At 42.9% G+C, this 25,671-nt stretch overlaps 1 protein-coding gene across 1 annotated transcript; it reads left to right on the forward strand.

Annotated features, from left to right (window-relative positions):
- Nucleotides 1–692: 692 nt before the first annotated feature.
- On the forward strand, nucleotides 693–23,422 carry VDAC2 (voltage dependent anion channel 2). Its single transcript, XM_083146224.1, has 9 exons — nucleotides 693–845; nucleotides 4,381–4,455; nucleotides 5,267–5,316; nucleotides 8,973–9,125; nucleotides 17,993–18,045; nucleotides 19,785–20,012; nucleotides 20,589–20,739; nucleotides 22,383–22,440; nucleotides 22,797–23,422. The coding sequence occupies exons 1-9, from the start codon at nucleotides 734–736 to the stop codon at nucleotides 22,886–22,888; spliced, it is 972 nt and encodes a 323-aa protein (XP_083002350.1). The 5' UTR covers nucleotides 693–733; the 3' UTR covers nucleotides 22,889–23,422.
- Nucleotides 23,423–25,671: the final 2,249 nt, after the last annotated feature.

A 25,671-nucleotide genomic window follows, 5' to 3' on the forward strand; every position in this document is an offset into this window, starting at 1 on the left:
ACTTCTGTAGACTTCCATCCATTCCTGGAGACTAGATCAGTGTGGGTAACAAAGCAAGAGATAAAAAAAATATGGTACTTATGTATTATCTGGGCTCCCATGTTATATGCACCCCATTTTTTTATACCCCTACTATCCAACTACGCATGGAGTAGTATAGTGTGGCGAGCGCAGCGAGCCACCGTGCCCGAAGCGTGGCGAGCACAGCGAGCCCCGCGAGGGGACGCTGTCTCATAAGAAAAACGGGAGCCCAGATATTACATAAGTACCAAAAATATATATATATATATATATATATATATATATTCAAATTGATAGAACTAGAATGTGCAATAAAGCAGTGACCTATAGCACGGTGACGGGAAATGCCGGGAGAGATGTGGTTCTCTCTTGCAGCAGCAGCGCTGCTCCTACAAACGCACCTCAACACCGCCACCTGTTGCTGGACCGGCCTAAGGTCACCTAGCGCATGTCATCGCCTGCGCCAGCACCAGTCCCGGCTTCATTCCCGCCCCAGGAAGGACCCCAACCGGCTCCGGCTGTCCGCAAACATGCCGGTCAACAGATGGCACTTGTAGCTAATAGTTAGGTAACTGACTCTCGCGTATCACGGTAAAACTCTGCTCGGCGTGGCATCTGAAGAAAGAACGTGATGCATCGGCAGGAAAGCGGCGTCTTCCCGGTAGAACCGTAGCGCTGCGGTGCAGGCAGCCATAAAGGCAACAAGAGGCGGATGCGGGGCGGGTCTGTGTGGGCGGAGTTAGCCAGTGACAGGCTCAGTGTCTCCTTCACTTCGCCCTCCAGCCGCACGCACCGGACAGGACAGGCCGCGCCACCCAGCACAGGTAACAGCAGCACCGCCCGGCAGCCGGGCCCAAGCAAGGAGCAGGGGGCTTCTTGTGTGTCTGCGGAGATTAGAGGTTGACATGCCTGCCGATAGGGCAGGGCAGCAGCTTCACATGGATCTTATTACTCGCCCAGCAAGATGTCATCCTGGCCGTAACCAGCGGTGTGATGGCGGCTCCGGCCGGCCTCAATATTTATCTATCTATCTATCTATCTATCTATCACACCGTATATGTTGCACCAGTGCATGATGCCCTAGCTCTGTGCTGTTACATTGAGCTGTACACACACACTGTGACCCCGTGTTACACCCCTATCCTGTCCCTGCTCTGTGCTGGCGGGCATTTATATCCTATTGCCGGGTCACAGTAGCCCCTAACATGTTCTGCCCATATAACTTAATTTTTTTTATGCCTTTAGTGTTGGTGCTATTCTGTTTGTTTAACCGCTGCTAGGCCGCTTCTGCCTGGTCACAATTTGTATAGTGATAGCAGTATTGCTGCTGCTTGTTAATGATGGGTAACCGTTTTGCAGAGTGATCTTCAGAACATCTCAGCTCTTGATATATTGCATTTCCGGTTGAGGCTGGTACCCATTAGAATGTTTTGGGAGTGTGCCAAGGAAATTGGCTTATTTCCTATGAAAGAGCAGCACATGCTTCCAACATGGCTGCCCCCAGCTCTCTGCCCATGCAGCCGTAGCTATATATAGGACAGGCATGTCCGCATGTGACTAAGTGTCTGTCTCAGTTTGACCTTAGCTGCATGTATGTCATAGTTGAAATCATTTCAGTTACTCCACACATGTTTCTGTGTATTTCCATATCTGTTCTATTTTAGCACAACTGCTCATCCACGGTCACTCATTTTTGTGTATTCACTTTTTTTTTAAAATATTATGTATTCATGCTTTGTAGGTAATAGTCAATTGAAAACTATGTCCCTATAGACCAGTGGTAGCCAACCCTAGCCCTCGAGAGCTACCAACAGTTCACATTTTCCAGACAACCTAGCTGCTGCACTCATTAATCACTGACACATTTTAGAAGATACACAGATGGAGCTAATTAGCTCGCTTGTGATTCTGTGATGAGACCTGCAAAACATGCACTGTTGGTAGCTCTCGAGGATTATGGTTGGCTACCCCAGCTATAGACTGTAAGCCTGCAGCAGGGTCCTCTTACCTCCCAGTTTGATACCCAGTTAGTTTTATCACTGTCTACAATTGTAAAGCGCAACTGAGTCTGCTGCGATATATAAGAAACTAAATAAAATAATGATCCACTTTATGGCTGTTATGGTGTTGGTTTAGGCTGTATAGCCAGGGTAGTGAATTGATCCTTATGACCTGTGACTTTGTGGCTTTTATTTCTATGCTGCTCCCTGCTGCACTGTTACCGGATGTTGCATCAGGGAATAGAGCTGGTGGGATGCTCAGCCCCATTCTGACATAACTCATTAGTCAGGCTGTGCTCACGCAGGCATGCAGCTCTTCCACATTCTTTCAAAAAATATTGGAAAACTCAAACTGTAAACTGCGTTTTCACAATTTGTATCCGTACAGCAAAATCAATATGCTTGCATTATAAGATACCATAAATATACATCTGCAAGACTTCTTAAGTAAAAAGTACCTTTTCCACTAATTCTACATCTGTTTAGCAGATATCATGTGTCAATTAAATCCCCCTTCAAAAGTGTCTGGAGAGCATGAAGCTTGCATTCTCACAGGGTGCCTACTTCCTAGCTATCCTATTATATTCTGTGTAAGGTGATGTATGAAGAATAGAGCCAATTACTGTTGGTGAAGCTTTATTTCTTTTGTGATAGATGCTGTTAAATCAGTTTTCTGTTTATTAAATATATGTGCAACGGTTTTAAATGAAGAAGTCCATTTGGGGAAATGGAAAGTGCTGAAGTAGTGTTACAAATGGGGGAGTTCAATTGTATTTTGGGCATTCTGCATCCAGTGTAGCAGTTTACTCATAGTGGGTGTGTATACTGTGGCCGTTCATAATTTCTGCTCTTCACCTGAAGAGGTCAGACTTTATAGCACATTTTCCTTGTGTCCTATAGTTAAGTCAAGTTTAGTAGCTGTTTGAATGGTCTCACCCCTGTTTACCAAGGCGTGAAAAAGGAATGGGAGCCTGGTGCTCATACATCGGTTGAATATTACACATTATGCACTAACACAATTGAGTTATCATTTATTTCTTATGGTCCCACGAGTTCTGTAAAACCACCTCAGTCCAGGGCAAATTAGGACCGTTATGTGGTAAGTTGCAGACTGTTGCATCAGGGGGCAGGATACTGAAGTAATTATTAGGGTGGAAGAGACATAGGGTTAGGTGCTGTAGCTTTGGTTATGTATGTAATTTCTCCATAAAATAATAAAATCTTTGCTTCCACCCCCTGTGACATGAGAATAAATCCATAAATTCTTCACTGTCATAAATAGGAGTTAACAAATTGTATGCCCCTAGATGCTTCATATATATCTGTCCGAGTTCTGCAGTTTTTTTGAATAACTGGCATAACAAGTTTTTAGCTTGTATAGAACCCAGCCTCTAAGTTCTTTATAGGTAGTTTTGGCCCTGTAGTGAGGGAAATTGCAGCTGTTTTGTGTAAGAAAAAATGTTTATGGCACATTAGCATTTTTCATGCATATAAAATGTAATAAAAACTGCACTAAACTTTTTAGTGTGGATTTCTTCTATTTTTATTGGATACATCGATTGTATCAGCAGCAGAAAGTATATACAGGGAATTGAAATTATAACAGGGAAGAGTCTAACCATCCATTGGGGATTGCATTGCAATCTGGTAAGCAACAAAAAATCCTAGATCAGTTATTACATACTCATACAGTATAGTGTTCATTCTAGCACCTGCCTTCTTTGAAAACCCATGCAGTTCCTGTTCCCTGCCTGGGGTGTTACTGTCTGCTGTGGTGTTCCTAGCACAGGTCTGGTTTGCAGGGAAGAGGAACTGCATGGGTTTTCAAAGATGGCTAGTGCTGGAATGAACACTACTCATATTTGACATAAACTTGGGTGCAGAGCACCATAAGGGCTGCTAGTATTATCACATGTCTTCTGGTGTGTATGGTATAGAGTCCAGGTATGGGGAACCTTTGACACTTCAGCTGTTAAACTACACAACACCGCATGCCCTGCAAAGGTTTTAGCATGGCTAAATAACAAAACTGCAGCAGAGCATGCTGGGATACTTAGTTCAGCAGCAGCTGGAGTGCCAAAGGTTCCCCATCCCTGGGGAATTTATGGGCAATTCATTTTAGTGGTATGTGCTGCTGAGCATCATTGCAATGCTCAGCTGTGCCAATCTGCAGCATGGCATGTTTGTCTGTGGGCTGTGAAGATTTGTTGCTGGACACAATAAGGCTGTTCTGAAACAGCACATTACAGTCATTGCATTTAACCGAATTTCCCCTGGCTAGCTATATGATGCAATTCGCAGATCTAGCATTTTTGGTATTAGGATTGTATCCTTACATTGTAATTATCTGTTTTATTAGTAGATACAATGGCTGTCCCACCATCATATGCTGACCTTGGCAAATCTGCCAGAGACATCTTCAGTAAAGGATATGGTAAGTGTACTATGGCTGTTGGAAAAATGGGTATATATATAGAATTAGTTTTTTGCAACAAAGGATTGATCATAAAGTCGCAGAAAAAAAACCAATGTGTGTGACAGGTGACTCACCGAACCTGTGTGTTTTATCACAGACCACGTACTGTTTCTTCAGTTTTGCATCTTATCTTGCTCAGTGTATTTTTGTCGCAGTGGAAAGGATAGTCATTGATTTAGCATAAAGGTACATGGCACGGTTCAGTCATCTGTGACCTACCTTATTTTTAATCATTGTAATGCTGTGTACACACGGGGCGATAGGGGCTATAATCGCTGGGAATATGGTCGCAGGCGACCATATTGCTAGGGTTGGAAGTGTGCCCCAGCGATAAATCGCCGGTGCGTGCTCCCATTTGCAGCCCCAATGTAATCGCTCTGCGACCAGCTAATTACCTCTGCTGCTCCCCCAGCAGAAGTTCCTTTTCATCAGCGACCATCTCTGGTCGCTGATGAAAAGGAGACACTGACCCCCCCTGTGTGTACGCACCTTAACACTTTCCACCATTTTTGCATTTTAGGTTCCCAAGCTCTTCCCTCTTACGGCATGCATGCACTCATTCAATAATAGCTCATTTAGCGAAGTCTGACTAGCAATCCATGCTGAATTAGCACTAAAATGTTGTGAGATGCACTTGTCCCTTGTCAGGAGGCCTGTCCTGGATTTTTATTAAACTTATGTGCCAGTTAGATTTTTTTTTTTTTTATGCAGAGTAACATGTGTTGTTCCACTAGTAGGATTAAAATCCTATTTCTTTTTTTTTATTCAGGTTTTGGTCTGGTGAAACTCGATGTGAAGACCAAGTCTGCAAGCGGAGTGGTACGTTTGTTTTACCCTCAACATGATTAGTAATGATGTGTCCCAAGCATGCTGGCTATAATGTACCATACAACAGGAAGTGTGAACAGTGTCCTTTAAACCTTGTGTGACTCTTAAGAAAAGTGATTACAAGTACATGCAGTCATGTTTGCACCAGTTTCTTCAATAATATATTACAATCTGGTTTAATATGGGTAATATCACAATTTTAGATTGTGCCAGGTTTTAAAATCCACTGTTCACACTATTCTACTCCTAATGTGGCACTGTCAAATTATTAGTGGAGTGTCTCCGGTCCAGTCTGGGTCACTGGACACTGGTTTCCAGCTGCGTCACACTGGCTTGAAACCGTCCATGCTGCATGCTGATGGGGGGGGGGGGGGGGGGGGGTTGCGAGTGAACCTACAGTACTCTCAATACAATATTAATAGGACCCATGTTGGATTACTTTGTCACACTCATGTTCTCTGGCTTTAAACTTGGGTCGCTACTTGGGTTTAATTCCAGGGTCACACGACCACGTTTTTGTAAATTGCATTTCCTGTAACCATATGTGGTCGGGTGTAGCGTGCCGGTCTGACAGTAGGGATTCTGACTGTCAGTATACTGACATCGGAATACAAACCGCCGGTACTCCGGAGGGTTGCTATGCTCATCACAGGTTCTGTTCTCCATCTATGGGGGTCATAGACCCCCACAAGGGAGAATAGCCCATGTAACTCAGGATCCCAGCTGTCAGGCATTTAACCGTCAGGATTCTGTTGTCTGACCATCGGAATCCATGTAGACCTGGTTCATGTAACCATATTTAGGCCTGAGATGACCTCCCCTTTCAGACAGCAGACACGGGGGTATTCAATCCTGGTGAAATTTTAGCTGTTTTTTTTTCTTTTTTTTTTCCCTGGGGGAAAAAATCCAGAATGGTCAAACCGTGTGGATTAGTGACATTGCCATGAATCCATGTGGCTTTGGCATTTCGTGCCTGTTTTTGCTCATGCAGTTTCACTGGAAAAAAATAGGTGAAAATGCATCATCCGGAATGTTCTTGGAATAGACAAGTTTATGGATTTCTATGAGCCGCACCTGTTATGTGCATGACTGGTTTTCTACTGACCACCATTCACCCTGCCTGGAAATATGCTACAGCTATATGCTGTGTTTAGCGTGACTGTAGTTGGGGATACTACACTTTTTATGAGACCCTAGAGATCTTTAATTGACTATACCCCTTATGCCAGTGGTAGCCAACCATAGCCCTCGAGAGCTACCAACAGTGCACATTTTCCAGACAACCTAGCTGCTGCACTCATTAATCACTGACACATTTTGAAAGATCCACAGATGGAGCTAATTAGCTCACTTGTGATTCTGTGAGGAGACATGGAAAACATACTGTTGGTAGCTCTCGAGGGCTAGGGTTGGCTGCCACTGCCTTATGGGGAATATTCAATTTTAGTCTAAACTGCCGTCTCTTGTCTGAAAGACAGCAGTTTCTGACTTGAGTAGGTCGGAAGGGGTTCCAACCTATTCAATATGGTCTATTATAAACAATGATGATTGGCGGAATAGCTGTGGATCCATGCGCTTTTTGTTAGAATGCACCCAAATCCGACAGGCTTTGGCCCAGTTTCTGACGATCTCAATACGACTTTAATACCAGTCAGATTGAGGAGGATGGTGCCAGGTGAGCAGCTTCTCTCCTGCACTGTTCCGCCACCATCTGCATACCCCCCGCTTTCTCAGTCTCTAACCTGGTCCTGGCGCTGGCCGGGTGAGCAGCAGCGGCCAAATCCGACAGTCTGGTTTGGAGGCTGATTGAATAAGGCATGTTGGATCCATTCTGACAAATGAATGTCGGAATGGATCCGACACTAATTGAATATACGTACATTACTTGTTCTGTTTGGTCACTGTGATACTGATAATCCATATAGACAGTTAATGTATTCAAAATAGAAAATCGATGCTTGTGTTTGACCCAAATAGATGATGGTGTGTGTGTATACACAAGCCGTCGTTTTATTATGAGGAGTATGTGTAATTTGGAGAAGCTATTTGATGACCGACTAATTCGACTGGTATAGGTCATAGGTTTGCCGGTAATTAGGTTGACACTCAATAGATTGACCACTAATGGTCGTCAGGCCATAGGTTGACATTGCTTAGGTTGACATGTTCAAAAGGTTAACACAGGCAATAGGTGGACATAAGGTTTTCAAGTGTTTGTCTGTGGACATGGACACCATATAAGTGTGCTCCACTCTCCATGCTTCGAGCACGGTTATTATCTTAATTCTGTCCATTAAATAAATGAAGTATGAAAAAACACCTTAAAAGTGAAAACTCATGTCAGTGGACCTGTGGCCTGTAATGGTTGACCTATTGTGTTGACCACATCCCAATTCTGCAGTGCCTTTGCTGTACAGTATGTTGTAGTCCTATTCTGTTATCGCGGCATCCTATATCGTCTCTAGTCCAATGAATTTGAAATGTTACAAGATCTTATTTTCTGGTCTACTCCCACCTAGACTATAATATATTGCCTGCTTACTCCACTGGCTGTCCCTCTAGCCTAGCTAATAACCATGTAGCGCATGTAACGAAAAACTTTCCGAAATGGGTCAGAGCAAGTTTAACCCCTTTCACATGGCATGGTGGACCCAATTTATTACCAGGTTGGTGCCTTTCACACTGAACCCGGTTCATCCATAGAAAAAAGTGTAATGTCATTTGTAATGGACTTTTATGACTAGCATATTTTGTATTCTAGCTCAAAATAAACCTGTGAGTTTATGTACTGTACCAATTACAAATGTCTTTAGTTATATAATAGAGAATCCTTTCCAGTGCCAGTGATTTGCCTGGTCATTTCTGCCTCCCCTCCTCATAACTGTATGTCGGTAGTGTAGAAATATGCCAGCAATGCTTCTCCACTACTTCAAATGCTTTTTCTCTGGTTTCCTGATTCAGTAGTGTCATCAGGCAGGGAGACAGCCTATCATCTGCTGTGGCACAGTCATGTGATCAAAATAACGGCACTAAGGCTTTCACAATGCAAAATGAATCTCCTTTTAAAAAGGATCCTACATGGTTGTAATGGGATTAAATACCAGGTTTTTTGACCTGGTATTTTGACCATTGAGCTTTCACACTGCACCTATAACCAGGTTCACACGCTTAAAAATCGGCAATATACCGTGTTATAGCTGTGGTGTGAAAGGGGTATTAGTCATTGTTAAGATATCCTTGTTTTTAATAGAACTCTCTTGGCACACTGTCCCATTTAAGTGACTACTGATCCATGAACTGCTATTGCTGGTTTCCATACTCTAGATTTGTGGTCCTGAGAATCTGGAGAATCTAGCACTTTAGAGACTTAAATGAGACTTCACTGATTTTAGAGATGTATTACGAGCTATGGATTAACTTATTCTAAATGGCTGCTCTAATGCTGTGCGCACAGTGCAATTTACACTATCGATTTTGATAGTTCCTCCCTCCCTGTCCGCCGGGTCCCAGCAGCAGCCGCCAAATCTTTATTGTTTGTACACACCTTTAGCCCTTCAGACTAAGCAGGGTAAGGTAGAACGTATGTTTCCACTGTTGGACTGTAAAACAATGATTGATTTCTCACCAATTTATCATTTTTCTTTCAGGAATTTACAACATCCGGATCATCAAACACAGACTCTGGGAAAGTGAACGGCAGCTTAGAGACCAAATACAAATGGGCTGAGTACGGACTGACTTTCACAGAGAAATGGAACACCGATAACACTTTGGGGACAGAAATTGCCATTGAAGACCAGGTGAGTGTGTCAATTTATTATTAACCCCTTCCTGACAGAGCCAGTTTTTGCGTTCCTGACAGAGCCCTTTTTTTCAAATCTGACATGTCTCACTTAAGTGGGGATAACTTTTTTTTGCTTTTACTTATCCCAGTGATTTTGAGATTGTTTTTTCGTGACACATTGTACTTCAAATTAGTGGTAAATTTGGGTCGATACAGTCTGTGTTTTTTTGTGAAAAATACCAAAATATCGTGAAAAAATGGAAAATTTAGCGATTTGCAAAATGTTAAATTTTCTGCTTGTGAGACAAATAATCTTACCACTCAAAATAGTGAATAACTAACATAGGCCATATGTCTACTTTATGTTGACATCATTATTTCAACTTCCTTTTAATTTTTTGGGACACTAGGAGGCTTACAATATGAATAGCAAATTCTCAAATTTTCAAGAAAATTTCAAACACTGATTTTTTTAGGGACCAGTTCAGTTCTGATGTAACTTTGAGGGACTTGTATGTGAGACACCCCCATAAATGATGCCATTTCAAAAACTGCACCCCTCACAGTATTCAAAACAGCATTTTGGAAGTTTGTTAACCCTTTAGGTGTTTCACAGGAATTAAAACAAAGTGTAGGTGAAATTTCAAAATTTCTTTTTTTTTGCAGATTTGCAATTTTAATACATTTTTATAAGGAACACAGTACATTTTACTAGAGAAATGTGACTAAAAATTGATTCCCCCAATTCTTTTGTTTTCATAAATATCCTATATGTGGCCCTAGTGTGCACGGTGACCAAACCACAGGCTTCATAATAGAAGGAGCACCTACTTGATTTTGGAGCCTCCTTTTTATGAGATTATTTTTTAGGCACCATGTAGGTTTCAAGGCACCATAAGATGCTAAAAGTTAGGAACCCCCCCACAAGTGACCCCATTTTGCAAACTACACCCCTCAGGGAATTCATCTAGGGGTATAGTGTACATTTCAAACCCCCAGGGGTTTCACCAATTGTGGTACAACTGGGCAGTGAAAATGAAAAATTATTTTTTTTACACAAAAATGCAGTTCTGGCTCCAAATTTGTCATTTTCAGAAGGTATGAAGGAGACAAAGCACCCCAAAATCTGTGCCCCAATTTCTCCCGAGTACGGCAATGCCTCACATGTGACCAAAAAATACCAGTTGGGTGCATGGCAGGACTCAGAAGGGAAGGAGTGATTTTTGGATTTTGCAGCTCAGATTCTGGTGGAATTTTGGTGGGTGCTATGTCGCATTAGCAAGACCCCCCAAGCACCAATACAGTGGAACCCCCCCACAAGTCACCCCATTTTGCAAACTACACCCCTCAGGGAATTCATCTAGGGGTATAGTGTACATTTCAAACCCCCAGGGGTTTCACCAATTTTGATACAAGTGGGCAGTGAAAATGAAAAATTACATTTTTTTACACAAAAATGCAGTTCTGGCTCAAAATTTTTCATTTTCAGAAGGTATGAAGGAGAAAAAGCACCCCAAAATCTGTGCCCCAATTTCTCCCGAGTACGGCAATGCCTCACATGTGACCAAAAAATACCAGTTGGGTGCATGGCAGGACTCAGAAGGGAAGGAGTGATTTTTGGATTTTGCAGCACAGATTCTGGTGGAATGAATGGTGGGTGCTATGTTGCACCAATACAGTGGAACCCCCCCACAAGTCACCCCATTTTGCAAAGTACACCCCTCAGGGAATTCATCTATGGGTATAGTGTACATTTCAAACCCCCAGGGGTTTCACCAATTTTGATACAAGTGGGCAGTGAAAATGAAAAATTACATTTTTTTACACAAAAATGCAGTTCTGGCTCAAAATTTTTCATTTTCAGAAGGTATGAAGGAGAAAAAGCACCCCAAAATCTGTGCCCCAATTTCTCCCGAGTACGGCAATGCCTCACATGTGACCAAAAAATACCAGTTGGGTGCATGGCAGGACTCAGAAGGGAAGGAGTGATTTTTGGATTTTGCAGCACAGATTCTGGTGGAATGAATGGTGGGTGCTATGTTGCACCAATACAGTGGAACCCCCCCACAAGTCACCCCATTTTGCAAAGTACACCCCTCAGGGAATTCATCTATGGGTATAGTGTACATTTCAAACCCCCAGGGGTTTCACCAATTTTGATACAAGTGGGCAGTGAAAATGAAAAATTACATTTTTTTACACAAAAATGCAGTTCTGGCTCAAAATTTTTCATTTTCAGAAGGTATGAAGGAGAAAAAGCACCCCAAAATATGTGCCCCAATTTCTCCCGAGTACGGCAATGCCTCACATGTGACCAAAAAATACCAGTTGGGTGCATGGCAGGACTCAGAACGGAAGGAGTGATTTTTGGATTTTGCGGCTCAGATTCTGGTGGAATTTTGGTGGGTGCTATGTCGCATTAGCAAGACCCCCCAAGCACCAATACAGTGGAACCCCCCCACAAGTCACCCCATTTTGAAAACTACACCCCTCAGGGAATTCATCTAGGGGTATAGTGTACATTTCAAACCCCCAGGGGTTTCACCAATTTTGATACAAGTGGGCAGTGAAAATGAAAAATTACATTTTTTTACACAAAAATGCAGTTCTGGCTCAAAATTTTTCATTTTCAGAAGGTATGAAGGAGAAAAAGCACCCCAAAATATGTGCCCCAATTTCTCCCGAGTACGGCAATGCCTCACATGTGACCAAAAAATACCAGTTGGGTGCATGGCAGGACTCAGAACGGAAGGAGTGATTTTTGGATTTTGCGGCTCAGATTCTGGTGGAATTTTGGTGGGTGCTATGTCGCATTAGCAAGACCCCCCAAGCACCAATACAGTGGAACCCCCCCACAAGTCACCCCATTTTGAAAACTACACCCCTCAGGGAATTCATCTAGGGGTATAGTGTACATTTCAAACCCCCAGGGGTTTCACCAATTTTGATACAAGTGGGCAGTGAAAATGAAAAATTACATTTTTTTACACAAAAATGCAGTTCTGGCTCAAAATTTTTCATTTTCAGAAGGAATGAAGGAGACAAAGCACCCCAAAATCTGTGCCCCAATTTCTCCCGAGTACGGCAATGCCTCATGTGTGACCAAAAAGTGGCAGGACTCAGAAGGGAAGGAGTGATATTTGGATTTTGCAGCACAAATTCTGGTGGAATGATGGTGGGTGCTATGTCGCATTAGCAAGACCCCCAAAGCACCAATACAGTGGAACCCCCCCACAAGTGACCCCATTTTGCAAACTACACCCCTCAGGGAATTCATCTAGGGGTATAGTGTACATTTCAAACCCCCAGGGGTTTCACCAATTTTGATACAAGTGGGCAGTGAACATGAAAAATTACATTTTTTTACACAAAAATGCAGTTCTGGCTCAAAATTTTTCATTTTCACAAGGAATGAAGGAGACAAAGCACCCCAAAATATGTGCCCCAATTTCTCCCGAGTACGGCAATGCCTCACATGTGACCAAAAAATACCAGTTGGGTGCATGGCAGGACTCAGAAGGGAAGGAGTGATTTTTGGATTTTGCGGCTCAGATTCTGGTGGAATGAATGGTGGGTGCTATGTGGCATTAGCAAGACCCCCGAAGCACGGTGAAATTATGAACCTAATATTCCATAGATGTGTGGTATATTTTAAAACACTCCTTTATACATAGGCCGGGTTTGTCGGGGCAAGTGTCACACTGGAAAATAGTTTGCTTTCTTATTCCCTTTTTATAGCAAACTTTGCACCTTTTTTGTGTCCTGCCCTTTTTTCCAGTGGAGGGGATTTCATCAGGAAAATGCTGCCCTGGTACAATACGGGGGCCAGTACTAGAAGTACTGGGGCCCTCTGCCTGCTGGTTCCCAAATATTAGGCCCTTTATGACTTCCTCTTGAAAGTGCATAAATGTCCCCCTCTGGCCGGTAGAACGGAATAGCACGTAAGCGTTATACAGTGCCATCTGGATGATATACACGGCCACCTTCTTGTACCAAATTTTTGTTTTCCGCAGGGCACTGTACGGCTTCAGTACCTGATCTGAAAGATCCACTCCGCCCATGTACCTATTGTAATCCAGGATACAATTAGGTTTTGAGGTGTGGGTACTGGTACCTCGTACAGGGACGGAGGTGGTACTGTCTCCGTGAATTGTTGTCAGTATAAGGACATCCCTCTTGTCCTTATATTTGACCAACAACATATTTTCGGTGCATATTCCCCTGCTTTCACCCCTTCTCATTACTTGGGCAATGTGCGTTTTTGGGAGGCCTCTTTGGTTCTTGCGCACAGTACCGCAAGCTGCTGTACCTCTTGAACCAAGGGCCTTAAACAGGGGGATGCTGGTGTAAAAGTTATCCACATAGAGGTGATAACCTTTATCCAGGAAGGGGTGCACTAAATCCCAGACAATTTTCCCACTAACACCTACGAGGGAGGGGGGGCATTCTGGCGGTTCAATTCTTGAATCCTTCCCTTCATAAACCCTAAACCTGTGGGTGTACCCTGAGGTGCTTTCACACAGTTTGTACATTTTTATGCCATACCTTGCCCTCTTACTGGGAAGGTACTGGCGGAATTTAACCCTTCCTTTAAAATGTATAAGGGACTCGTCGATACAAATAAATTTTTCAGGGATGTACACCTCTTCAAATTTGGCACTGAAATGATCAATGACCGGCCTGACTTTGAATAGCCGGTCAAAGGTGGGATCATCTCTGGGTGGGCACTGTGCATTATCGGTGTAATGTATAAATTTAAGAATTGTCTCAAATCGAGTCCGGGGCATGGCCATACGGTAAAATGGAGTACTGTACAGAACATCTGTACTCCAATATTGCCTAATTTCTGGCTTTTTTACTATGCCCATATGAAACACCAGACCCCAAAACGTCATCATCTCTACTGCATCTACAGGGGTCCACCTAGCAAATGATGACGTGGGGTTTTGAGCAATAAACTGCTGGGCATATAAATTAGTTTGGTCCACCATTAAATTTATAAAATCATCAGAGAAAAATAATTTGAAAAAGTCAATTTCTCTGAGACCTGTGGAATCAAATTGGATTCCTGGCATGGCCAAAAACTCAGGAACCTGGGGCTCAAAATTGTCTGGTGGTGGGGTCCATACGAGATCAATTATTGGGGGGGGGGGGTCTCAGCTGCTCTACGGGGGCGTCTTTGAGGGGGTCCCTCATCACCAGAGGAGGAAGAGGAGCTTAAGGCGAAACCTTCAAATTCCCCGCTTGCATCACTGGCTGTGTCAGTCAGAAGCAAGCAGGGCATATGCCTCCTCCGCCGAATACATTCTCCTGGATGACTGGGAGGACATTTGGGAGGACATTTGGGATGCCATTTTTATTTTTGTGTTACTGGTAGTGAAATGTTTCAACACGTGTATAGTGTAGGGGGGGGTACAAACTTTATTTCAATCCGGGGGGTATGTAGTGTGTAGTGTGTATGTGGTGCAGAAAAAAAAAATACTTTATACCAATAAAAAAAAAAAAAATGAAGGGGTTAAAAATAAAAAATTTAAGGGGTTAAAAAAAAAAAAAAGGTCCTGCGCCAAAAATTGAGCACAGATGTTGGTCAGTAACGTCAGTCACTGAACAGCGCTCAAAGGCAACAGGAATTTGATCAAAAAAAAAAATATATAGATCAACCCTGTACCGAAAAAGATGATCAGTGATGTACGTCACTGATCAGCGCACAGCGGCCACAGGACACCCACAAAATCACAGTGTGTGTAAAAAAAAAAAATTAAAAAAAGACCCCACAGCACACACACAAAAAAAAAAAAGGTGATCAGTGATGCGACACTGATTACCAGTGAGGTGCAGCAGGTGCACAACCTTTGGTGCAACTGACAGGTATATATAAAAAAAAAAAACCCTCTGTACCCCCAAAAAAGTTGCTGATCACCTCAGATATAGTGATCAGCACAAAAGGCGGGGGCAGCAGACACAAAATTTAGCACTCTCTATCACTCTCTGTCACTATCTCTCTCTATCTCTCTATCTCTCACTATCTATCACTCTATGACACTGCAGCAGCAGCACTGACAGGTATATCTATATATAAAAAAAAACCTGCGCCCCCAAAAAGTTGCTGATCAGTTAATTTATACTGATCAGCACAAAAGGAGGGGGCAGCAGTCAGTTATATCAAAAATATATAGCACAATCTGTCACTATCTCTCTCTATCTCTCTCTATCTCTCTCTATCTCTCTCTCTCTATCTCTCTATCTCTCTCTATCTCTCTATAACTATCACACTGCAGCAGCACAAAATATAGCACTCTGTCACTAGGCCTCTCTATCTATCTCTCTCTCTCTCTATCTCTCTCTCTCTATCTATAACTATATCACACTGCAGCAGCACAAAATATAGCACTCTCTGACACTATCTCTCTCTATCTCTCTCTATCTCTCTCTATCTCTCTCTATCTCTCTCTATCTCTCTCTATCTCTCTCTATCTCTCTCTATCTCTCTCTATCTCTCTCTATCTCTCTATCTAGCTAGTACACTACAGCAGCACAATTTCACAGGAAGGCACAAGTAGCAACAGGATCCAGGAAGCAGTGTTGAAGCAGTGATCAGCACTCTCTGACACTATCTCTCTCTATCTCTCTCTATCTCTCTCTATCTCTCTCTATCTCTCTATCTATCTCTCTATCTCTCTATCTATCTAGCTAGTACACTGCAGCAGCACAATTTCACAGGAAGGCACAAGTAGTAACAGGATCCAGGAAGCAGTGATGAAGCAGCGATCAGGTAAGTATGGAGCAAGCTATGGAGCAAGGTTCTGGTCAGTATGGCGGCAGGGAGGTACGGTGACCGCACTGCACGCTATTCCAGACCGGAATGGCGTCTGCAGTGCAGTCACCGTTAGTTTAAATCCCCCTCCTTGGCTGTGATTGGTCCGTCGGTCCGACGAACCAATCACGGCCTTTGGGGGCGGGGTGCGGTGGGGTGACACCAGTGTCACCCTTACACCCCGCGGTGATTGGTGCTGTACTTTACAGCACCAATCACCTCTGATCCCGTGTCACCGGCGAACGTTATTCGCCGGTGACACAGGAAAACGCTGTAATTGGCTGTTCACACTGAACAGCCAATCACAGCGATCGCCGACGGGGGGGCGGCATCGCAGCCCCCCCTGGGCATGCACGGACATGTCTGCTGTCAGGGACAGCAGACATGTTGAAACTGTCACCGCGTCTATAGACGCGGTGACAGTTAAATGCCATGACGTACATTTACGCCATGTGTCGGGAAGTACTTCCCGACCATGACGTAAATGTACGTCAAATGTCGGGAAGGGGTTAAACGCAAGTGTTATGTCTGAAGAATGTGTTATCTATGGCAGTGAGATTAGTAATTTGTATTTACTCACAGATTACTTTAGAATGGTAGAGATGTTGTGCTATTTGTTTGCGTTCCTTCTGGTTCTTATGGTAATTAGGACAATTAGCTGATGCTTAAATATCTCCATGTTCTAGCTCTTGCTGATACAAAAGCTGGGCGCACGCACACAATGCAAAATGCTCATTCAACGTTCCCATTAACTATTTCGCTTGAACTCCCCGGAGCTCCAGAGTCAACAATAGTGCCATGCGCACTGAACGATTTAAGTAACCATAAAGATAACTATATTGCTTGCTTTACCTGTGACAGTATCTTATGAAAATGTTTTAGTTCTCACTACGCACTACCTGCGTGAGTGCGCATTAACGATCTAGTGGGTACACCCTAGATCAGCGGTTCTCAACCTCTGTCCTCAAGTACCCCCAACAGTGCATGTATTTCAGGTCACCTGAAGAATGCACTCCTTCACTGACACATTTTAAGTTTTTCACCTGTGATTCTGTGTGGAGACCTGAAAAATGTGAACTGTTGGGGTACTTGAGGACCAAGGTTGAGAACCACTGCACTAGATCAGAGGTTGTCAAACTCAAAACTCAACCCCACACTGTTCACATTTTCCAAGTCACCCGATAGGTGCACTCACTGCTGACTGACACAATTTAAAAGATCCACAGGTAGAGCCAATTATTTGGTACTTGTTTAGTTTCATGGCGGCACTTCCCAGCAAATCGTATGCAAATTGCACGCGATTTGCATATGATTAAATCCGCAATGCGATTTAGCACACCCCCATTATCCACGTCAGCCCGAAGCGTGGTGAGCGGATGCGGTTAGTGTCCTCCGGGCCTGTTCATACCCCCACTATCCATGTCGGCGCGGAGTTGATTTTATAAAGTGTGGCGAGCCACCAAGCTTCGGGCTCGTTTTAAGCGGACCCTCGTGGAGCTCGCACTCGCCACGCTTTAGGCTCGGTGGCTCTCTGCGCTCGCCACATTTCGGGCTGACGTGGGGAGTGTGTTAAATCACATTGCAGATCAAATCGTAGGCAAATATCGCATGCCATTTGCATACGATCTGCTGGTGAAGTGCCGCCGTGAAACTAAACAAGTACCAATTATTTAACTTGATTCTGTGAGGAGACTTGCAAAACATGCACTGTGTGGGCTCCTGAGAACCGACTTTGAGAACCTGTGCACTAGATGATATGCTATGGTTAACAATAATCTGAATTGTGCATATCATTTGAAATGATCTTCTAGTGTGTACTCTGCTTTAAGCGTTCATACATTTAGAAAGTGTTTGTCATATTAGATAAACTTGTGTATTCTTTGTGGTTCTTTCATACAAACATAACTACATAATATTTCTCTTAAGGTAGTATTTTTATACACCATTCTCTGTGAAGACTTGGCTTTTGCACCTAAATATCTCTTTTGTTTTAATTGTCGCGCAAACAAGGGTTTAGCCTCTACAAGTCTGTCATAAGGTGTTTAATTGTTGAATATCTTGTTTTTCAGATCACTAAAGGCTTAAAGCTGACATTCGACACAACCTTCTCACCAAACACAGGGTGAGTAGCTTTTAGGCTTTTTATTTCCCTTACATTAGACAATGTGGTAGAGTATTAAAAAAAAAAAAACACACAACGCCTTCCAAACTTCAAGGAAGCTGACTAATGGTTAATTTTTTTATTTGTTTCAATACCTGCACAAAGTTGCATTTTCATGAAATGCAATGTACAGGAAAATATTGGTCTGTGGGTTTTTGTGGATCTAAAATACCTTTACCTAAACTGTAATGCTATCAGTAATATTTATGGTTATGCAGCCAATGTCAAATGTTATGTCGCTTTGGTTAAAATCAGCAGAATATTGAGACAAAAAAGGTAACAGTCGTGTTATGCTAAAAACAGCTTGTCTTGCTATATTTTAACATATACCAATCCTGTGTGTACAGAATTACAGGAATATTGGAAAAATAAATATATACTTGTACTAAAAAGGGGGGGGGGGGGGGGAACAAATTCCAAACAGCAGCCCCTGCAGCAGTCTTTCCAAAGGAATGCTCAATCCTTTAGGTCAGTGGTTCCCAAACTGTGTGCCGTGGCTCCCTGGGGTGCCTCGGGACAACTGTAGGGGAGCCACGGGTTGGTGGTCCAGAACCAATTTAAACTATTTATGATCAATTATATTTGGACAAAACCAGTGCTGGTGGCTGCCAATCATAAAATGTGTACAATCAGAAGCAAATAATACCCTTTAACACCTAACTGAAACCAAGAAGCACTCATAAACACAATCTACTTAATTATATATTTGTAAGGGGGGCCTAGGGTTGCCGTGGAAAATTTTTGATACTCTAGGGTGCCATAATTCGAAAAATATTGGGAACCCCTGCTTTAGGTAATAGTACAACAGAATGTGTTCCAGGAATATTGGCCTTCCCTATATATTTACAGTTGCACATAGAGCAGTTGTGGTGGTTATAAACGGAATATAATTGTGATGAGTACTTCAGGCCTGTTTCTGAGAAGCATCCAATTCTAGCACAACTTTGCCAATGTGACTTGCACGCTTATGTGAGTATACACGCACAATCTAAGTGGTACACAGCTGTTCGAATGTGCCACCCCACTTTTCTATCTGCGCCATTATTATTGCCCTTACACCTACCCATTGCTTGGTGACCCATCTGAATTAGGCAACTTTTCATTTCTCAGAATAGGAAGTAACTTTGGCCACATGCCCAGAATGCACCCATGGATCGGTTTTCTCTTATGTTTTACGTAAGAGTTTACCTTGCCACCCAGAAATGCCAACTTGGTGGCCAGAGACGAAAGACAAATGCATGTGACTGTATAGATTGTAAGTTTGTAAAGGTGCATAAGCTCTCAGCATGCGTGCCGTTTGCGGAAACTCGCTAGATGCGGCAGCAATCGGTCTTGCCTGTGACTTAGGATCGGGCCCTTAGTTAGCGGTGCATAGATAGGGTTGTTTCCTGTGGCTGTCATAACAGACTCCAAAGTCTAATATAACAGTTGTTTGTATTTCTGAATTGCCTACAGATATGAAATTAAACAGAATTGTAGATGGTTTTTGGTTCGTTGGTCTTTAACAGTAACTGCCTCTAGCATTTAGCGGTGATCTAGGCAAGAATTTTTTCTTTCTCTGAAAAATGGACTGTCTGTGCATTTACCCTTCTTACATACACTGTGAAGACTTAATATTAGAAAGTGATGCATGCACTTTATCTGGCTGATATGGTCACGTATGTAATATATAACCTTTTCTGTATATTTTTTTTCTTCAGCAAGAAGAGCGGTAAGGTCAAGGCTGCCTACAAGCGTGAGTTTGTGAACCTCGGCTGTGATGTGGACTTCGATTTTGCTGGTCCTGCTATCCACGGCTCGGCTGTAGTGGGCTATGAAGGCTGGCTGGCAGGTTATCAGATGACCTTTGATAGTGCCAAATCTAAGCTTACCAAGAACAACTTTGCAGTGGGTTACAAGACAGGAGACTTCCAGCTCCACACCAATGTGTGAGTACACTTCATACATTGACAATTGCACATACCAAGGCTCTGCTGCTGAACTGCTGTTTGCTTTTTTGTTTATCAGAAGGCGATTTGCTATTGCTTGGGGGATTCCTAAGCTGTAACAACGCGATAGGTCTATTTGCTTGTGTCGCCTTTTAGTTCTTGCTGCAGCTTTGACCAAGGTTGGACAGATCCCAGGGGTACTACATCCAATTAAGTTTTGGAATAACTTTGTTTATGTATTGACACCACCTCTGTCTCCTTTAAGGGTCTTTACATTATAAATAGACCCTGTGCTGTATCACCTCCTTTCCTAGTAAATTACTTTTGTTGTTTGAGATACTCTACTTGTGAGCCCACTATTTACTTGGTAGGGTTCCGGTGTTCACCTAACTAGAACATCTACAGATCACCTTAGTTGCTGCTTGATTGCATGTGCCAGGAGAGATCCGATCCAGCCGATGTACTTCAGATTGCTTTCTCTGGCATCACTGTTGGTGCCTCCAGCTATCGTCCCTGAAGAGATTACACAATATGAAGATAGCATGGCGTTTCGTTTATTTTATCTTCTGATTTCAGCAACGATGGATCAGAATTTGCTGGCTCCATCTACCAGAAAGTCAGTGACAAGTTGGAGACTTCAGTCAACCTTGCCTGGACAGCTGGCAACAACAGCACTCGCTTCGGCATTGCTACCAAATACCAGCTGGACTCAAATGCATCTATCTCTGTGAGTATTACACCATGGATGCACCATGGTTGTCTGTGACTACTGCTCTTGTATCATCTTGCATATGGTCTCTTGGATGATGGATCTGATGTCTGTCTGGGATTTCAAGTGTTACGTGTATTCTTAGGGGAATGGGTCATTAGGTCAAATGGTCGACATATGTATTAGGTTGACACTGGGAAGGTCGAGCGTCAAAAGGTCTTCACGGGGTTTTGTCCCGAATGTCGACATGGACACTATCGGTGCACTGTTTACCCTCGCATGTCTCACTGTGCTCGCCATGTTTTGGGCACGGTGCCCCTCTCTACGCTTTGCACACTATTCTACCTCCACTCCCTAGTGTATGGTATGGCATGAATTACCGCCTGCCTGCTAAAAAAAAAAAAAAAAAAGTTAAAAATCCATGTTGAACTTTTGTCTGTGGTTGACGCAGTGTATGTCAAACGACTGTGTCTCATTCTCACACTTCAGAAATGTATTACTAGTTCTATATCATCACATATGACATCACTATACAGAGAATATTTGGTCATCAGATCTGTCCCTTTCCCAGTGGATCTTAGTCTGTATGCTGTACCACATGTACGCATGCTATAAATGTGCTACCCATACACTAAAAAATGAAGCCAAATGCAATGATGACAAATGTGGGCCCTAGCTAACAGGCTTTGTGCAAAAGTGCTTTCCAATGGTTCTGATTCAGAATTAAATATAAATCTGCGCACTATGAACTATGCAACCATGTAGCGTGTTTGGTAATAAATGTGCACATGTAGCTGCAGCATCCTGTTCATCAACTGAAGTCCTGATTATTGTGAATGCGCTCTAGCTCAATCCTTGAATGCACCTGTTATTCCTGTTCAGCTGTAAGTGGAGATGCGACTGATGCGCTTGACTGTGAATCACACATTGTTGCTCCTAGTTGTGTTAACTGTACTCAGGGGCAGATTTATTAAGCTCAGTGAAGTGATAATGGGCAAGATGTACTAAGCTTCAAAAGTGATAAAATAGAGAGTGATAACCAGCCAATCAGCTCCTACCTGCCATGCTACAGGCTGGGTTTGAAAAATGACAGGTAGGAGCTGATTGGCTGGTTGTTTATCACACTCCACTTTATCACTTTTCGAAGCTTGATACATCTGGCCCAATGTGTCTGGATTTTATCACCGGCCAATCAGCTCTTAACTGTGAAGTTACAGGCTTGGTTTGAAAAATAAGAGGTAGGAGCTGATTGGCCGGTGATAAAAGCCAGACACATTATCACTTCACTGAGCTTAATAAATCTGCCCCTCAGTGGCAAAAGTCCACTAAAGGAACTTGCATGTAAGGATCAATCAGTGAAGAAATGGTCATTCAAGGCCGATATGACACAGCCATATTCAGTAATCCTGTAAATTTAGGCTCAGCCAGTGATCAAACACAACACACTTCTCCCCTACACCACGCTGCAGCATAGCCACACATCTAATGCATTTTAGGGACTTGATTAGAAAATCTCTAATGTTGATTCCTTTTTTTAAAATGGTTATGTAGGTTTAAATTGAATTACTGGGCTATAGATCCTTTATTGTTTTTTGTTTTATTATTATTATTATTATTATTAAGACTGGTTTCCTAATGTAGTAATGTGTTCTCTCAACCAGGCAAAGGTGAACAACACCAGTCTTGTTGGAGTAGGTTACACCCAGAACCTCAGGCATGGTGAGTGCTTTAGTATTTATTCCTAAGCAATCTACTGTTTCTAAATGACTTATTATAGTATTTATTTGGATATTAAAGTTAATATGATTAAAATGAAGAAACGCAGCAGCGTTTTGTCTTTTTTAAATTGAGTATTTGTGTTTTGGGCTTCCGGATCGACTGCTGAAAGCTCTGCAATATAGTTACTAAAATGATTTGTAGATTATATGTTGTGTGCATTTTATTGTAGTCCTCTTCCTCTCCATTCTTGTCAAGATAATAGACTAATTTAGAATCTGTTTTGTAGAGATCTAGTAGTGTGCAACTTGTCCTATTATATTCGATTGCATTTACAAATTACACTTTGTTCTCCTCAGGAGTGAAACTGACTCTATCTGCACTGGTAGATGGAAAGAATATTAATTCTGGTGGCCACAAACTTGGTTTAGGTCTGGAATTGGAGGCTTAAGCTTGTTCTCTTCTGTCTGCAAGAGGCACCAAGGGATATCCAGGAATATTGGCCTTACCTATATATTTGTTTTCAAAACCATAACCAGCAAACCTTATCTTTTGCCTCCCTCTGTCTCTCCCCCCACCCACTTCGGATATCATAGGACTGGAGCTGTATCGATGTAGAAATTCCATGTTATCTGGATGATCCTAGTCACAGCCAACAAGGGTAGTCTCCTCCTTGGGATCCCTACAGCGAAGCACTCCCTTACACTTTATTTAAATGTGTATATTTAAATACTTTGTAGTGCTTCCCACCACGGTTGACCTATAACTCTGATGAGGGGAAACACAAAATGTACATGTGTATGCATGTTTGTTTTTATGTTCCTTTTTAACATTTGATAACGCTATGTCCGACACAAGCTTCGGAGCCGTAAATCTGACCGATCGGAGGGACAGCGGTTTTGAGTGGATCACCTTTTACTTTGTGAGGGTTTTTGATATCCCAAACATTAAGAAATATGAATAAAAACAAAACTTACATGTGCAAGTTGTAACAGTGTTTTATTGGGGATAAGGATTCCATATATTTGTTGTTCTATAATTGACCATTCTAATGTTGTATGTATTTTAGTATTCAACCAACCCCATATGCCATGTCGACTTAAAATACAAACTCACCCCTGTTAGACTGGACCCATTGTCTGTCTAATGCACTGTACACACAACTGGGCACAACTCTTTGGTAACAAGTGACTGTAGAGCAGGCATGGTCAAACCATGGCCCTCCAGCTGTTGTGAAACTACAGTCCCATCATGCCTTGCCACAGTTTTGCTATTAGGGTATGCTAAAACTATGGCAAGGCATGCTGGGATTTGTAGTTTCACAACAGCTGGGGGCCCATATTCTGGAAATGCCTGCTGTAGAGGGTTCTTTGGCACCCATGATTAAGGCCTGATTTTGTGTCGTGCAGATCCGGTCCGTAATACCATTCTATGTATTATGTCATCTGTCCTGGCAATATGGATGTAATAGGGTGGAATTTAGGCTAGAGAAGCAGATTTTTGGTGGCTCTAAAAAAACATGGGAACTCTATTCTTTTCAGGGTACTTATGTAATATCTGGGCTCCCGTTTTTCTTATGAGACCGTGTCCGCTCGCCACACTTTTTTTTTTTTTTTTCATATTTCTTTGTACCAAATGTCGACACAGTTGACCTGGACACCGTATAAGTGTGTTGTGTTCCCTCGCATGGCTCGCCATGCTCCGGGCACGGTGCCTCGCTGCTTATGGCACACTTATATTCTCCCACCACACCGTAGTAGATGGTAGGTTATGAAATACCACCTGTTGGCTAAATAAAATTCTGGCAAACTCATGTCAACCTTCCCTTTTGTTGACCTAATGTTTGTGTCGAACTAAGCCCAGTCGTCCTAATGTATCTCTACCTTCATAGGGTTGACCTAGTGACCATATCCCCCCTAACGCTAACAATTCACTGCTCCAAGTTACATTAAAGTTTTAAGCCTAGAGGTGCATACACACTGTACAATTTTTTTTTTTTTTTGACCAAATTGGTTGAAAGACTTTTCCATTGAACCCAGCGCCCAGGACGAAAGATGTTTATAAAAAAGATATTGATGACAGACGAAAGATCTAGCTACAGTTTATAGGCTCATTTTGAAAGCTATCCAAATTGAGCTGCATGCACAGTTGACAAACAATCTTGATAAACTGGCGGGTATGCGCATCATCATTCGTCGTTCATCTGTCGTCAACATCTTTCGTCCAGTACACTGGGTTCAATGGAAATGTCTTTCAACCAAATTGGTCAAAACCAATATACAGTGTGTCTACACCTTTTAGGTAACCTCATCTGTATCTGAGCTAGTGGCTAGTCATGCGCCTATCCTAACCATATTGCAATTGCTTTGCCTCAACCACTTCTGGCAGGAGGCTATTCCACATATCCACTACCTTCTCTGTGAAGTAGGTTTTCCTTAAGTTTCCCTGAACCTTCCTACCCCCCTCCAGTTTCAGCGCATGTTCTAATGTTTCCCTTCTGGATCTTGTTAAAACCCTTGATATATTTGAAAGTTTGTCATGTCCCCTCTTTCTCTTCTGCAAACTATATGTATTAAGATCCTTTAGGGCAGGCATGTCCAACGTTGGCCCTCCAGCTGTTGTGAAACTACACATCCCAGCATGCTTTGCCACAGTTTTGCTATTAGAGAATGCTAAAACTATTGCAAAGCATGCTGGGATGTGTAGTTTCAAAACATCTGGAGGGCCAACGTTGGACATGCCTGCTTTAGGGCACTGTAGGAAAATTGCATTGCATCCAATTTTTCTGTGCAATCTGATGCGACTTTTCATTGTATAAGCACCCATACCATGAGATGTGATGGTGCACCCATGCACACCCCCACTATCCACGTCACCCCAAAGCGTGGCGAGCGGACGCGGTTACGCATCCTCCCGACTTTTTCATACCCCCACTGTCCACCTCGGTGTGCAGTTGGCTTTAGAAAGTGTGCCGAGTGGACACTGATTTCTTTACATGTATTACGCGTCCCCTCGCGGAGCACGCTGCGCTCGCCATGCTTCGGGATCACTGTGCTTGCCACACTTTATAAAATCAACTCCACGCCGACGTGGATTGTGGGGGTATGACTAGGTCGGGAGGACGCGTAACCGCTCGCCACGATTCGGGGGGACGTGGATAGTGCGAGGGTGCATTTAAAATAAAGTACCATCACATCTCCTGGTATGGGTGCTTATACAATGAAGCATCGCATT

This window comes from Crinia signifera, chromosome 6 (assembly GCF_055691185.1).
Source record: "Crinia signifera chromosome 6, ASM5569118v1, whole genome shotgun sequence".
Classification (NCBI taxonomy): domain Eukaryota; kingdom Metazoa; phylum Chordata; class Amphibia; order Anura; family Myobatrachidae; genus Crinia; species Crinia signifera.

Excerpts from the sequence above, each read along its gene's own strand:
- VDAC2 (XM_083146224.1), top strand. The coding sequence starts at position 734 with ATGCGGGGCGGGTCTGTGTGGGCGGAGTTAGCCAGTGACAGGCTCAGT. Across the intron at positions 18,046-19,784 it reads ACCTTCTCACCAAACACAGG|CAAGAAGAGCGGTAAGGTCA; the intron begins GTGAGTAGCTTT and ends TTTTTTCTTCAG. Across the intron at positions 22,441-22,796 it reads CACCCAGAACCTCAGGCATG|GAGTGAAACTGACTCTATCT; the intron begins GTGAGTGCTTTA and ends TGTTCTCCTCAG.